The following is a 15,323-nucleotide window of genomic DNA, read 5'->3' as shown; positions in this document are numbered from 1 at the left end:
GAATAATGAAGCTTTACATTATTTATATGTACACTTTATTTATAAAAGCTAATCAGATAAAGGTATTGAGCAGAACTTTACTGAAAAATCCTCCACCAACAAAAGGACAGCAAGTCGTATTAAAAAACCCAGGCTCACACTAGAGTCTAGTAACCAGCGCCCGCCGCTGTAAACTCTAAACCACAAACACCCTTTCCTTATCATTAGCTTTTATTATAATCTCTTATATCATCACCTCAGATTGAACTTTCGCTGCCTGCTCAGTTTTTTTTTTTTTTAAATGCTTTGCCAGATACTTGGACAAGTATCTTTCTGAAAAGACAGAGTCCTGACCCAGATCACCCAGCCCATCTGGGAACCCGAGTGACAGGGTTGGACCTGGCTCTGAGACGTCAGCGGGCCCTTCCATGGGCGCGTCATCACTGCTACGGTCCCCCCTGCCCGGACTGGGCCTGCTCTGTGCACTCGGGCCGGTTCCCTTGTCCCTGCCTATGACAGTGAGGCTGGGGAGGAAGAACCGTGCGGTCGGCCGGCACTTTGCACCAGTGACTCAGGCTCTGGCCCTCCAAGGGCGCCCTGTCCCGAGGCCGGCCGCACACTGCGGCTGCGGTCCCCACATCGCCGCCGCCGGAGTCCCGTACTCGGCTCCGATTCGGTGTGTCTGGGACTCAGGGTCCACTCCTCTCCCTTCCCAAATTCCTTCACGCGAGTTCTTCCAAAATTTATTGACAAAAATCTTAAATCATGTTATTATTCTTGAGTCCCACTTTATTTCTTCCTTATACGCTACAGTCTTCCCACACAAAACTGTATCCAGAAGCTAGGACTTAGGTTAAAAAAATCCTTGTCCAACTGCACTTACAGGTAAAATGGCACGACAGCAAACTTTAACAAAAATATTCCATACTGTAAGTGTGTGCATGTACGTGTGCATCTGTGTGTGTCCACGTGCAAGGGGGAGAATGACCGGAGGTTCAGAGCAGAAGAGCGTGAGCAGGGGCTGGGTACGGGGCCCGCTTCTATTCTTGCTGCTTTTGCTTACGCGGGGAAATTTCTGTCCTAAAAAGTTCTAAAGAAGGGTCTGTCCCTGGTAAATTCAGTTCAACAAATATCTTTGAACATGAGGATGTGTTACCCTCTGGGGATGCACAGTGAACCCCACTTTGTCCCTGTCCTCAAGGAGCTCTCGACCACATAGGGTGAAGGCAGAGACAAGCACCAAGGAACTCCCTTCCTGCGTCCGTGCCCCTGCAGGGCCGCCTTGAAGGCCCTCCCCTTAAGAGGCCGGCTGTACCCCCACACCTCTACTTGCTTGGCCACGGGGACAGGAGCAAACTATTACTCAAGCACAAGTTCCAAGAAGGGTTTCTCCCTGGTGCAGAGCCTCACGAGGGACGGAGACCAGGGGAGAGAGTCCACGGCTGTCCCCAGCCCCCCTCAAAGGCCCCGGGCCACAGCAGCCGGGAGGCCACCAGACCACCCAGCCTGGCTGAGCTGACCCGGGCAATGATAGGAAGTATGTGATTTAAGGCACTGTATCTGGTGTGGTTTGTTATATAACAAAAATAACAGATACAGTAAGCGAACGCATCTATACCGACTTGGGAGGATCCTAAGGTCAGCAGCAAAGGTGACATTTGAGAAGGAGATGCTAGGGGGAAGGACAAGGACCAGCCACTTTGACAGGTCAAAGCTTCCTTTCACGTCTGGCTAAGACTGTTGGATCCCCACACCAGCCGCCCCATCCGACGAGTTCTGGCAGAGCTACGTAAAGAAAAGCCAGCATCTCGCCGATCGCTCACTGGGAAGGGGGGAGCCTTTTCGGATCACTGGAGGTGTTACTCTTGGGTATTTACACGAGAACTCAACAAGTGGTAACGTCCTAAACTTAGACGCGAGAGGGACCCTGAACCCACGTCACACTCTGCTCCACCGGAGCCCACGCGTCCAGCTCGCGCTTCGGATGGATTCCGGCCCGACGCGGGGTTCCGTCACGCTGCCTGTCAGTCAGTGGGAAAACACGGGTTCACGGAGCCGTGCAGACCTTCCACGTGACAAACCGTGTGCTCACGCTACACCAACACAACAATCCCGCTTGTCCCTCGGACCACTGATCTCACCAGGGAGGTCCTCACGCCCGGGGAGGCTGGCGACCACGGGGTGCGTTTCCAGAGTTCCCGTTTCTGCTCAACAAAATGCCGTGCGCTTATCGCTGGCCATAAAGACTACCGGGGACTCTGCTTCATGTGACTGGCTCGATCCACTCATTTTTAAGGAGCGGGTAACACATGCCCACATCCACGTCACCGGTTTGTCTGCCGGTCACGCTTTCAGATACGAAATCGGGGGAAGACGTATCGGGTTGGGTTTGCGGCTCCGGCCCCCGAGAGCCTTTCCTCCGGGCGAGCACCGCGCCTCGCTCAGAAGGCGGCACACGTCGCAAGCACTCTCCCTGGGTCATCACACAGAACATGCAAAATGCATGTATTCAGGGCCAATATATGATCAAATTAAAACTTTTCATGACTTCATCAAGGAGATCTAAAAGTGATCTTTTTTTTAACTACAAGGGGCGTGCAGATGATCAAAGACTGGCTCAGACGGGGCCCCCGCATTCGTTAGGAAGAAAGGGTCCTTGGTTTCCCTGCGTTCCCAGAGGTGAGGAAGGGAAACTGTGTGTGATATGATGCAAATGGGCTGACCCTGTGCGGCCCGGAGAGAGAGGGAGCCCCACTCCTACACCGCCCGACAGCCCTGTGGGTCCAACAGAAAACCAGCAGCTTGTCATTTATCATTCGGAGATTTTTGGTTTATTAAGTTGCCCTAAAAAATGCAGCCTCCAGTTCCTGCTTAGGGAGTGTCTGATGTGAAGGAGGCGCGCTCGCTCCGGCCATGGGGATGAGCGGACCCGCACACGCACACAGAGCCGGCAGCCTTGCTGAGCGACCGCGGGCCCCACGGAAGTCTGCACGCACCCTCGCCCCCCACGCGGCAGTCCCACATGCCAGATGTGACAGACGGAAATTCTACACGGAAGGCGCAGAGCCTGTAACGTGCCCCGACAGGAACGAAGCCGACAAACGGTAAGGACATCTGCAGGGGCACAACAGATGAGCCAGCCCCACACTGGGGACCAGGGCGCCCTGCAGGTCTCTGTACCAAAGAGCAGAGTCACCAGGGCAAACTGGCCCCTGGGTGGGCCGGTTCTGTTCTGCAGACGCCAGCTCTGCCACAACTTCCCCTCACGCGCTGTTGAGAACTCGGCTTCCCACCAGCTCAACCCACCTGCCCCCACGTCATCAGTCAGTAAGCGATCCATTTGGGGAGCGACAGAGCCCTCTAGCCCTTCAAGCTCTTCGGGGAAACAGTCCCAATGTGGGAGCTACATGCACCACTAAAGATCGCTGCTCTCCGTGCATGTGGGGCGGCCGCCACCTTTAGCGCGCAGCCTGGACATTGCCCACTCTGAGCGCGGCTGAAGAAAACAACATTAGAAGACTCAGCGCCTGGGCGGTTTCTGCTATTCAGTAGCAATATTTAAAAAAAATCAGTCAATGGGGTGCCTGGGTGGCTCAGTGGGTTAAAGCCTCTGCCTTCAGCTCAGGTCATGATCCCAGGGTCCTGGGATCGAGTCCCGCATCGGGCTCTCTGCTCGGCGGGGAGCCTGCTTCCCCCTCTCTCTCTGCCTGCCTCTCTGCCTACTTGTGATCTCTCCTTCTGTCAAATAAAGAAATAAAATCTTAAAAAAAAAAAATCAGTCAAGTCTTAAGAGTATCTGCACAAGGGCACCTGGGGGGCTCAGTCGGTTAAGCGTCTGCCTTCGACTCAGGTCACTGATCCTGGAGTCCCAGGATGGAGTCCCACATCAGGCTCCCTGCTCAGCAGGAGTCTGCTTCTCCTGCTGATCTCTTTTCTCTCATGCTCTCTCTCTCTCTCTCTGTCTCAAATAAATAAATAAAATCTTAAAAAAAAAAAAAAAGAGTATCTGCACAAACTAAAAACCAGCAATATACAGGGGACATCGTACACTCTTGTGGCCACATCAGGCAGTGTTGGCAGAAACACTGTCCGTTCCCATCCAAGCACCACGCAGCCTCCATCCCTGCCGCCTCCCCAGCTCCCCCTGCCGCCTCCACAGCTCTCCCCCCATCACCTCCCCAGCTCCCCGCCCCGCCACCTCTCCAGATCCCCCTACCCCCTCCCCAGCTCAGCCAGCATGACAGCAAAATCAACACATACCCACTGTGTCTGTGCCGTTTCCTTCATTGACTCTGTGAAAGCGACAGCAAATCTAGTAAAATGAACAAAAATAAGGAAAACAATTAGGGCAGAATTCAATTAACATAACTAGGGAACAGCTCTTTGGGACAAATTGTGAGAGACAAGGCGAGAGGCTGAATTTCAAGTGCCGTCCATCTCCATCACGTGCGGTCAGCAGCTCTCAGGTTCACCCTCCAGTCACATCAAAACAAGTGTGTATGCAAGAAACAAACACACGGCGCTCCGCATTTCAATTTTTTATTGTCGCCCCTTCCACGCAAGGTCAGAGAAGCAGGGAAAAAGCCAGAGAGCCAGATGCAGGAGAGAAGCAGAGGATTTAGTTAATCCACGCGGAACATCCAAGGACAGGCTGTCGGGTCCACTCGCTTCAGCGAGGGAAGGCCGTGCTGACACGCTCACAGCTCGGCTGACGTGCAAGGGTAGGGAATGTTAATGCACGCGTTGATCAAGCAATGGCTGTCTCCAGGAGTAGGGCCTGGGACCCGGGAGAGGAACCAGCAACATCTCATGGGAGCCAGACAGTAAGCAATTGCTCAAAACCGGTGGCAGGCAGAAATACCCACCGACGGACACACGAGCAAGCGCGCGGCCGGGTCCAGCCGTACATTCCGGCAGGACACGGGTCAGAGCGGGGGAGAAGGAAGAGCAGGTGCGGCGGGGCGGAGTGCGGGAGAGGGAGCTCGGGAACCCCCGCCCACGGCTGGCTGTCACTGTCCCCAGCCCGTCACCCTTTCCGCCACCATGTCCCGTTCGCTCAGGGCCCACCACCGGGGGACCTACGGCACAGCTGAAGACCAAAGGGAGGAACGAGGGCCCTGGGAGGGTCCTCCTCAGGAAGAGTGCACGCGGACGTGTTCCGGGAGTCGGGGGGAGGGAGGGCCGGAGCCAGCGTCACCATTTCCATTTATTCCGCGGTGGCAGGTAACACCTCCGTCTTTGCGGCCCCTACCTAGAGGCCCTGGCCCTGGGTTTACACCCACCGACAACCCTGAAGAGGGTTTCTGAGCCCACCAATGCTCAAAAAGTGAAATTTAAAATAACACATTTCTTACCAAAAAATGTAAAACTGCCACTTTTGCACTTGGGATGAATTATCGCCATTTCAAAATGTCCTCACCTTCACAGGTGACTTTCTTGGTCAAAAACATCTTTAGGAACATCATAGTTAAAAACCACATGAAAGGACTGACACCGAGCCACCCTGACCTACAATTTCACATGATCTAACCCGTCAGGTGCTATGCATTTCCTAATGGTGAAACTATTTCTTAGGCAATTTATTTCACATAAACTCTCTTTGGCTCATTTGTGGATGATATTAAATTTTTCTAAAACGCACCTGGATGATCTTTCACAAAACAATATCCACAAGTTTCAGACTCCTTACCTAATTTGGATTTGTAATTACCAAATACTTACCATACTACAATAGAAGCCAAAAAGCTGGCGTGCAAGTGAGTTCAGTACTATAACATGCAGAAAAAAAAAAGTTTTAAATACTAAAAAAGTTCAAAAATAAGCCTCATAAGAAAAATGTAACTATTTAAAAGTATTTGATTAAAAATGAAACTCATTATAAGGCGAGATCAGTTCAATACTTTTACAGAAAAGTATACTGTACACTGTCCGGCAAGAAATCTAATGATTCATCTGACTTCTCTGCCCACTGACTTCCATCAATACTCCCCCGAAATGAAAATCAATGTGTTTTAATAACAATGCAATGAATGATGCTAACGGTAATACGGTAAGATGAATTCATCCAATACTGTTTCTACCTAGCAGAATTATTTCTTCCGTAAGACCGTGCAAAATTGCATGAATCCAAAGGTAATTAATTTTCAGAGTCTGAGAGCGACAACATCGAGAAAACCTATAATGACAGATCGCTTTTCAAGATCAACCCAAACTCGACCTTTGTTGTCTGTGATTCTCTCCGGCGGATGCACACACTCGCGCATGCACGTGGGGCACACTCTCTATTTGGACCAGGTTGTGTGGCCACATTTACGGCCAGAAGTTCTCAGGAAGAAGAGTGTCCTGAAATGGAATGATACTTCACAGTAACCCTAGTTTTCAGGAGCAAGATTGACTCCTGCCTTGTGAAAAGAGGGGGCTGCCTTGGGCTGCATCCTGGAACATGGAGTGCGTCCTTTCTAAGGGATCAGGAATGTTCCAGTGACATAAAGACACAACGAGCTCTGGATTCCCTGGCCACGGCTTCTCAACCGTGAGAGGGCTAGAGACGAGCCACAGACATTGCATGGCTGGCCCTTTACTGGGAGCATGGGAGCAATCTACATGTCCACGGACAAACGGATACGAAAGTGTGGTAAGCACATACGCCGGACTGTTACTGAGCCTTGAAGGAAGAGGCAATCCTGCCAGCACAAGCACACGGATGAACCCGGAGGACAGGACGCCCAGCGCAGGGAGCCAGACACAGAAGGACAAAACCTGTGCGATCCACCTGACAGGACAATCCAAAATAGTCCGACTTCTAGAAGCAGGAAGTAGGATGGTGGCTGCCAGGGGCCGGGGGAGGGGGAGAACAGGAAGGGATTCAGCAAAGGGCACGAAGTTTCCCTTGTACGAGGTCAGTGGGTCCTGGAGAGCCCCTGGAGCCTACAGCTCACGATGCTGTAACTTACACTTGCGAATCTGCAAAGAGGGCAGATTTCGGGTTAAGTGCTCTCATCAGGATAATAACCACCGGAGCGTGGGAGGAAGCATTCGGAGGGGATAGAGGTGTTTACGGCACAGACCGCGATGATGGTTTCACCGATGAAGACTCATCTTCCCCCTCATCGGGCTGCACACATTCATTACACAGAGCTTCTCTTTTCCACGCCAATCATGCCTCAGTGCAGCGTTGTTTTTAAAGAATTAATAAAGCAGTCTGTCCACATTAAAAAAACCTGACTGCCTGTTTTGTTTTTTTATAACAATTCAAAGATTTATAAGAGTTGAAAGGCTGGGGTCTCGGTAAACTTGGATTCAGGTGACTCCACACTCGGGTAGGACTCGCTCTGTGCCCCAGAAAACCAGGGGCGCCTGGCAGGGACCGACTGCGTGGCACCCTCTGGACCCTTCTGTGGAATCACCCCCAGAAAGCCTGCCAGTCGCCTCTTCACTGATGAACAGAAGAGCTCTTGGCTTTAGGTCCCCACAACTATCTGGGTTTTGTTTTGTTTCCTTTAGCCTTTTAAAACAACTTTCCTACAGACATATAGGATTTCTATACTGTTACTACTGTGTTAGGTATTACCACCATCTTTGTGATACACAGGAATGGGGGTAATTTTTTCCCCACCTGTCCTTCTAGCTCACACTGCTGTACAAATATGACTTTCTAAGTATGCCCGGACACGGAGAATTGGGGAGCGCGGCTCTGGATTCTGGACCAGGGGCAACAACGCCCGCCCATGGGGCTAGAAACATGCTAGACTCTAGCGGCAGTGCCGGCAGGTGTCACCAGCGTGCAGTGTCCAGCCAGGCTTGGGGACGTGCAGCATGGCCCCGCGAGGAATGACAGTCCTGCCCCAAACGCCCACAGTGACCCCCTCCCTGCTGCGTGCGCTCACAGGGCGAGAGTCGGCGTGTGCTGTTCTGAGGACTACAGTGTGCGCCTTTGACCCGGCAGGAAAAAAGAGAAAAAAGGCAGAATCTGGTCATTTGCATTGATGGGAATAATTCTAATAATTCTAATAATTCCAACCTTCTAAGGTTGGCCCAATGCGAACCATCATTGAACAATTATTCATGTGCAATAACTTGCTTACCATGACTCTTCATGGCAAAATTAAAATGTGCACATGAAAGAAAAAAGTGAAATTGAAAAAAAAAAGAGAGCTTGGGTTTATTATGGTAACACAGGAACCTCCCAACAGCGGCCCTTCTGAATCGCCTGGTTTCAGCGAACTCTGCCCAAATGCTTAACCCCTGGGAGGTTCTCAGCCGCGTTACCTGGCTTCTTCGAGGACCTTTCCCATCACTTCGTTTTTTTCTCTGTGGTTAACATCTTCATTTAAATCAGTTCCACCAAAGATGATTCCAAATGGGATTCCATGACCTGCAAAATTATGACAGTTAATGAAGCGGAGCAAGGCTTTGGAAACAGCCCTCGCCATCCCCTCCCACAGCAGACGCGAGAACGTGTTCCCTGAACTTGGCAGACCGTGTTGGTCTGTTTGTTTCCTTTAGTCCGGCTCACCTGAGCGCGGAGCAGGCATCACTGTTATACACATCAGGACGTGGGGGTTAATCAGCTCAGACCACCGGGGCCAGCACCCTTTAGAATCAATTAGCTTTACATTTTAACAAATGAAAAACAGTGCGGCCACCGTCTGTCAAGCCAAGCTGAGTGCTCCCGGGAGATGGGCATTTAGGACAGAAAGAACGCAGTCCCAGTGCAGCCGGCCGGGGACCCCAAGAGCAGGTGCCATGCTCTCGAGGACCTACAGAAAACGTCGGGCATCCTGGCGCAATGACTTCGGGCAGGGCTCGGCACAGCTGCCGTGGGGGCCACACACTGTGCACGTGACATGTGGGAGGATTTGCCAGGGAGCAAGTCTGTCCTGTGCCAGTGACAGGCTTAGTCACGGGACGTCTGTTGAGCTCCAACGAGCGAGGCTGTGCTGAGCAGAAGCCACACCAAAGGCCAGATGCTGGCTGGCAAGCCACCAACTGAACCAGACCCAAGAGGGACCTTCATACTGGGTTTCTGGAATGAGCCATCCCTCCTGAGACTCAGTAGGTCACTCAAAGGGTACTCGTCTTTCCTTTTATTTGCTTTAGAATTATTCCCATCAGTGCAAATGAGCAGATTCTGTCTTTCTTCTCTCTGGGGAGATGGCTCTTCCCCTGGAATCTGACTGCTAAGAATTCAGCCCCTAGACGCTAAGTCCAACGGTGGCGCCCCCAGACACCCCGAGGCAGCGAGGGAGAGCAAAGGATGGGAAAACAACTCAGGTACGCCGCTGAAGACCAGCCTTTTTCTAAAAAAAAAAAAAAAAAAAAAAAAAAAAAAGGAAGCCTACGGGGTTGTGTGTGTGTACACGGACATAAAAAGACTGAAAAAAATCTATTACATGAGCGCTAGCTCATGTTTATCATGAATGATAAACATTCACATATATATATAAACATACACGTGTTGTGTGTGTGTGTGTGTGTGTCTATACATATGTATAAGCTCAGTGTAAGAACATACAGAAAACCTGGTTGTTGCTGCCTCTGGACAAGGGACCGACAGGACCACAGATCTGGGATGGGAGCGGAACGTTACTTTTTACTCTGTAACGTGTTCTGTCGTCGGCTGCTTCTTACTATGGACAGATAATGACCTTTTCCACAACCGCAGACAGAGAAGAGCACCCCTGCAGAAATGACTCACCTTCTGTAATGGGTGTAGATACTGGGGGATGTTGAGAGAGTGAACGGTTTTAGCATGTGGGACCGACACGAATCTTGGGGACCAGAGGGAGGCGTGAGGAGGGAAGAACAGTGACCCCCAAAGATGTCCGTTCCTAACTGCTGGATCCTAGGAACGTTTCAGGGGAAAGGTAAATTAGGCTACGTAGAATGGAGGGTGCCGGTCAGCTAACCCTAAAATGGAAGAGATTATCCTGGACCATCCAGGTGGGGCAGTGTAATCACGGGGTCCTTACATGGACTGGCCATGGCGGGCTCTGGGGAGGGAGGGGCTCTGAACCAGGGAGTGTGGGTCCCTCCAGAAGGTGGAAAATAAGGAAACAGATTTGCCACAGAAGCCTCCACAAAGCAAACAGTCCCGCCAACATCTTGCTTTTAGCCCCAGGAGACCCATTTCGGCTTTCTGACCTTGAGAGCTAGAGGACAAAACACGTGTGTTTTATACCACTGGGTTTGTGGTAAATTGCACAATAGGAAACTAATACAGCAACCCCCCCCCCCGCCCCGCCAACCCATAAAAACTGCCAGTTAAGGAAAATTAGGGTAAGGAAAATCACAGAAAGAGCCTTTTTTTCAGTGGAATCTCCAAAGACAGAACAGCAGACACCAGAAAGACAGACAGCCAGTATCACGGACAGAGAAACGAGAGCATTCACTAACTAAAATGATGGGCACCGTGAGCTGCTGGCCAAGTGGCTGCCGCTCAAATTAATCAAATCGAGGAAGAAAAAACACCAGACTCTGACACCACACCATCCTGGGTCAGAACCCTGGTTCTCCGCCTGGAAAACGCAGGACTTTGAGCAGGACACCAGGTTTCTCAGAACCTCGGCCATCTCATCTGTGAAACGGAGGTCATGCTAATTAGCTGACGTACTCGTGGGGCTAAATGACTCACTACATACGACCTACCAGCACAGGATGGACTCTGTGATACTATATCACCGTGCTTTACGCCCAAAAAGTGTTTAAATATAAAATCCAGAAGCTCCCTGAATTAAATCAGCACTCGGAGGGATGGAATGTGGGATACTTCATTTGCTTTCCTATTTCTTCAATACTCATTCTATTGGTGAGAAAACAAAGCTTTAAATAAATAGCACGTTAGTCTTAAGAAACTGCATCCATAATTATGAGTGGAAAATTCTAGAAGTCCTCTGCTATATAAAATATTTAGAAACTCCTACTGATCCTTCAAAACCCCACTCAGGCACACCCTCCTCTCTGACGTCTTCACCGGGTCCCTTGGAAGTAAATCCCCCCACTTCAATGCCATGCCATTTATCGTAAGGCTTTAGGACTGATTTGTAGCCTGGAAAATCCTTGAGAACAGGCACCATGGCTTATTAATTTTGTACCCCTTGCTCCTGATACAATGCTCGCTCCCTAATTAAATCTTTGAAAAGCCTTTGTAGAAATGAACTGAGCTTGAAAAGTAGTCCACAAACTACTTTCCAAGTGCATTTACTTGGAGCTGCTGAAGCGACTGGTTCTCGTTCATCAATCAAGGCCTCCACTGAAAATTTGTCATTCCTGGGAGTCTGCTGAGAAAAAACACCATGGTTTCCTGAACCTGGCTCCTTTATCAGCCACCTGACACCATCTGCTTCCTCACCAGGTTCAAGCCTGAAGCCGATTCTCAACGAGAAACCGAAAAAGAGCTTTACTGAAGCACTTCTCACCCAGCTTCCTGCCAACGTTGGATCACTGGGCCTATTTTCTTTGTGTGTCACTTAGGGCAGATGAAGGAGAACCCAGGAAGCCCCCACACAAGCGGTCGTCTGCTGTATTTCAGAAGGGAAGCTACGGAGTTCTCTTAGCATGCACTTGAAAGACGAGTGGGTATACACGTTGGACGTCTTTCACAGACATGTCCAAGGGGAGGAACACATGCAATGCATCCATTAAACAAAACATTAAGATTCATATTGTTGGGGTGCCTGGGTGGCTCAGTGGGTTAAAGCCTCTGCCTTCGGCTCAGGTCATGATCCCAGGGTCCTGGGATCGAGCCCCGCATCGGACTCTCTGCTCCATAGAAAGCCTGCTTCCTCCTCTCTCTCTCTGCCTGCCTCTCTGCCTACTTGTGATCTCTGTCAAATAAATAAAATCTTGAAAAAAAATTCATATTGTTTTTAATACTTGCATTGTACCTGCAAAATAGCTATAATAAATGTTAATATTGTTAATATGCTATTTCTCAGAACTTGAATATTCTTCTTAGCAACTTTATTTACCTAATTATTCTCTCAGTAAATACTGGTTTTAAAAAGAAAAGCAAACTTCCACTTGTCCATGCCATTAAGGTTTTATTTAGATATATTTACTGTGCATGGACATATAAGTGTGGCTGGTTATTATTTGGCAACATGTATCTGCTATAAAAATGCACAGATATGCCCTGAGGGGGGGCGTGCCCCACTTAGAAAATCAAAAAAATTTTTTAAAGATTTTATTTATTTATTTGACAGAGAGAGATCACAAGTAGACAGAGAGGCAGGCAGAGAGAGAGGGGGAAGCAGGCTCCCCACTCAGCAGAGAGCCCGATGTGGGGCTCGATCCCAGGACTCTGGGATCATGACCTGAGCCGAAGGCAGAGGCTTAACCCACTGAGCCACCAAGGTGCCCCAGAAAATCAAATTTAAAGCAAAGGGGCCCTGCAGATGCCTGCTCACCACAACACTGTTTACAACTGAGCAGGACAGTGGAAATAGGATCTGACTGCTCCTATCATGCTGTTGAAGACCATTCAATGAGGGGGGAAACGCTCCTAACGTGTCAGTAGGTAAGACAGATCGCTAAACTGTGATACGATCCCCAAATCGCACAGAGAGAAGGATGAGAATGTCAGACACAGTGTCCGCAGTGCTTAGCCCAGGAAGCATGAATTAGTATTTCTTTAAAAGAAGTTGTAAGTTTATATTGTACGAGTATATCTTTTTGTGTAAATTTAATTTTGAATACAAACACGAAATCAATAAAACCAAACATGTACAGGAAACGCAGTCACATCTGGGTAGTGAAACTCAAGGGGCTGTATTTCCTTCTTTGTACTTTTAGGAAGTTTCCAAATGATCTGCTTCCACAATTAAAAAAAAAACAATTAAATGTTCTACATTTTAAAATATGGTTTAATCCAGGGGCACCTGGGCAGCTCAGTCAGTTACGTGTCTGACTCTTAGTTTCAGCTCCAGTCGTGAGCTCAGGGTCGTGAGTTCGAGCCCCATGTCGGGCTCTGTGCTGAGCACGAAATCGGCTTGAGATCCTCCCTCTCCCTCTGCCCCTACTGCTCACGCTCTCTCTCCCCAAATAAGCAAAATTTTTTTTTTAAATTTCTTTTAAGATTATTTATTTATTTGAAAGAGAGATCACAAGTAGGCAGAGAGGCAGGCAGAGAGGGAGGAGGAAGCAGGCTCCCTGCTGAGCAGAGAGCCCGATGCAGGGCTCGATCCCAGGACCCTGGGATCATGACCCGAGGCGAAGGCAGAGGCTTTAACCCACTGAGCCACCTAGGCGCCCCCCAAATAAGTAAATATTAAAAAAACATAGCTTTAAGAACTATATACTTTAATCTATGGAAAACTTAGAATCATATGAAATCGTGCCCGGCCGGCCGCCAGCACAGGGCAGCCGAGCACGGGGAACGGAGAGGAAGGGACCCTGGACACATGGGGTGAGGGTCACAAGGTCATCCTGCCGATGGCGACTGTGGCGCTGCTCACGGTCCGCAGCTCGGGGAGAGTGTGCTTGCAAAGAGATGAGCTTTAGGAACACACGTGCCACCGCGGAGACAACAACTGGGAATAAACGCGCAAACGGAAGCCGGGCTGAGTTCACGAGCAGCGGTGCTGCTTCGGGTCCCAGCCTTTGTTTGACCAAAGCAGGAAGACTCGTTCCCTCGTGCGATGGGTTCTAGGGAGGGCGCCCCCCTCCTAGTACTTGGGAGAGAAAGCTTAAGTGACTTTGTGCTTTTCCTCCACTTACTTGAAGCAAAGGCCAAGAAATGGTAACATGGAGAAAAAGTGGACTTTGAAGGAGAAAACCCAGTGATGTGACCAGAGCGAGAGGAAACAGGTCTTTCCGTCCGTTGGCTGAGCTCGGACTGGAATGACCTTTCTGGAGGGCAATTTGTCCCTGTCAATCCAAATGAAAAATACACAGTCCTCTGGTCACAGGTTATGTGAGGAATTTAATTCACCAAATATCCCCACAGAGTGAAGTAAAATTGTAATCACACTTGCTGTGGCTTTACCTGTAACAGCAAAAGTGAGGCAGACTTTTAACAAACATGGTGCATTGCTCTGGTAGAACACCGCACAGCCAGGAACAAAAGTACGGCAGAAGGAGCTCTGCTGATTTGGAAAGATCGCTAAGATATGTAGTTCAAGTGTACTTAAAGACAGAGTCACGCAGTTGTGGAAATAAAGTACACTCCACGTGTATGTGTGTAAGACATTAAAAATGCATAATTTTATAGATAATAATATACCCGATGGTAAACAGAATCACTAGCCCCAGGGTATGAAGCCTACTGAGTGCAGAACAGACGTCCATCGGTCAGTTACAACCTTGTAAAGATTCCCAAGAGCTTTAAAACTGGACTGTATCTTGGCCTCTACACTTTTTTTGTATTTTGAGATCAACTGCAGACTCTATGCCCCAGGACACCTGCAACAGAATTCCAAGTCATATCTGTTCCGAGGAAGAGAGCTCTTGGGAGTAATACTTTGAAGAAACCGTCCCCACGGATGGAAAACGGTTTGTGCAGATGGTTCAAGCAGGGCTGCAAAAGTACGGAGGCACGGGTAGATTCTCCTAGGTTCCTAAGCTAAGATGTCCGTACAGAGATATTTGCTGCCATGACTGTGGGAGAAAAGCATGGAAGAGAGCTTCAGTGTTCCTTAATGGAAGCTTGGTGACATGATGGCACCCCCACGCACAGAAGGTTCCGCAAGCCTTGGCAGAATGAGGTAGATTATACTTGTGCTGCTGCAGAAACATCTCCCAGAAGCACCGCTGGGTGGTACAAAGCAAGACCCTGACTACAGCGTGCTCCCACTCATGCTGATTTCCAGGGAGGAGATACGTACAAATATGTGCCTGGCCTCACAGGGTGGCCAGCCCCTGATGGTCCCGCTCGATGAGGTCCCCTCCCGTGCCCCCAAGGGCTCATCTGTGTAAGCAGGACAAGCCCTGGAACCTAGGGCTACCGAGGACGGATCACAAAGACCAGTCAGCTTCCAACGTGCTCTCTCTTGGAGAAGCTGGCTGCCATGTCTTGAGGACGCTCGGAAACCTCAGCAGAGGCCCACTGGTGAGAAACCAGCGCCAACCGCCCACAGCAGGTGGCGGGTGAGGGACCAGTCAGGCCTCCAGATGACGCAGCCCCGGCCAGAACACGTCCGGAGCACGTCGTATGTGGTCCTTACTGCAGCCTCGCCGGACAGCCCAAGACAGAATCCTCGGCACAGCTGTTTCTGAATTCCAGACCCACGGAATCTACTACATGGAAATGCATTGCTACAAGCCACTCACTTTAGAGGTAATTTGTTACGTAAGACAGGTAACTAGCACAGTACCTGTAATACAGTTCCAGGAGAATACACAAGCAA

General features: G+C 49.8%; 1 protein-coding gene across 1 annotated transcript in view; it reads right to left on the bottom strand.

Annotated features, from left to right (window-relative positions):
- GLT1D1 (glycosyltransferase 1 domain containing 1) overlaps nucleotides 1-15,323 on the bottom strand; it is an 84,515-nt gene that overhangs the window by 53,028 nt on the left and 16,164 nt on the right. The window contains exons 3-4 of the mRNA XM_080821222.1: nucleotides 8,248-8,353; nucleotides 4,240-4,291 (exon numbers count right to left, since the gene is read on the bottom strand). Coding sequence (XP_080677348.1) covers nucleotides 4,240-4,291; nucleotides 8,248-8,353 — 158 coding nt within the window. The remainder of the gene's footprint in view (nucleotides 1-4,239; nucleotides 4,292-8,247; nucleotides 8,354-15,323) is intronic.

The sequence above is a fragment of the Martes martes genome, assembly GCF_963455335.1.
Source record: "Martes martes genome assembly, chromosome: 13".
In the NCBI taxonomy this organism is placed as follows: Eukaryota; Metazoa; Chordata; class Mammalia; order Carnivora; family Mustelidae; genus Martes; species Martes martes.
Note: the sequence above shows the minus strand (reverse complement) of the source record. Positions and strands in the feature narration are given on the sequence as shown.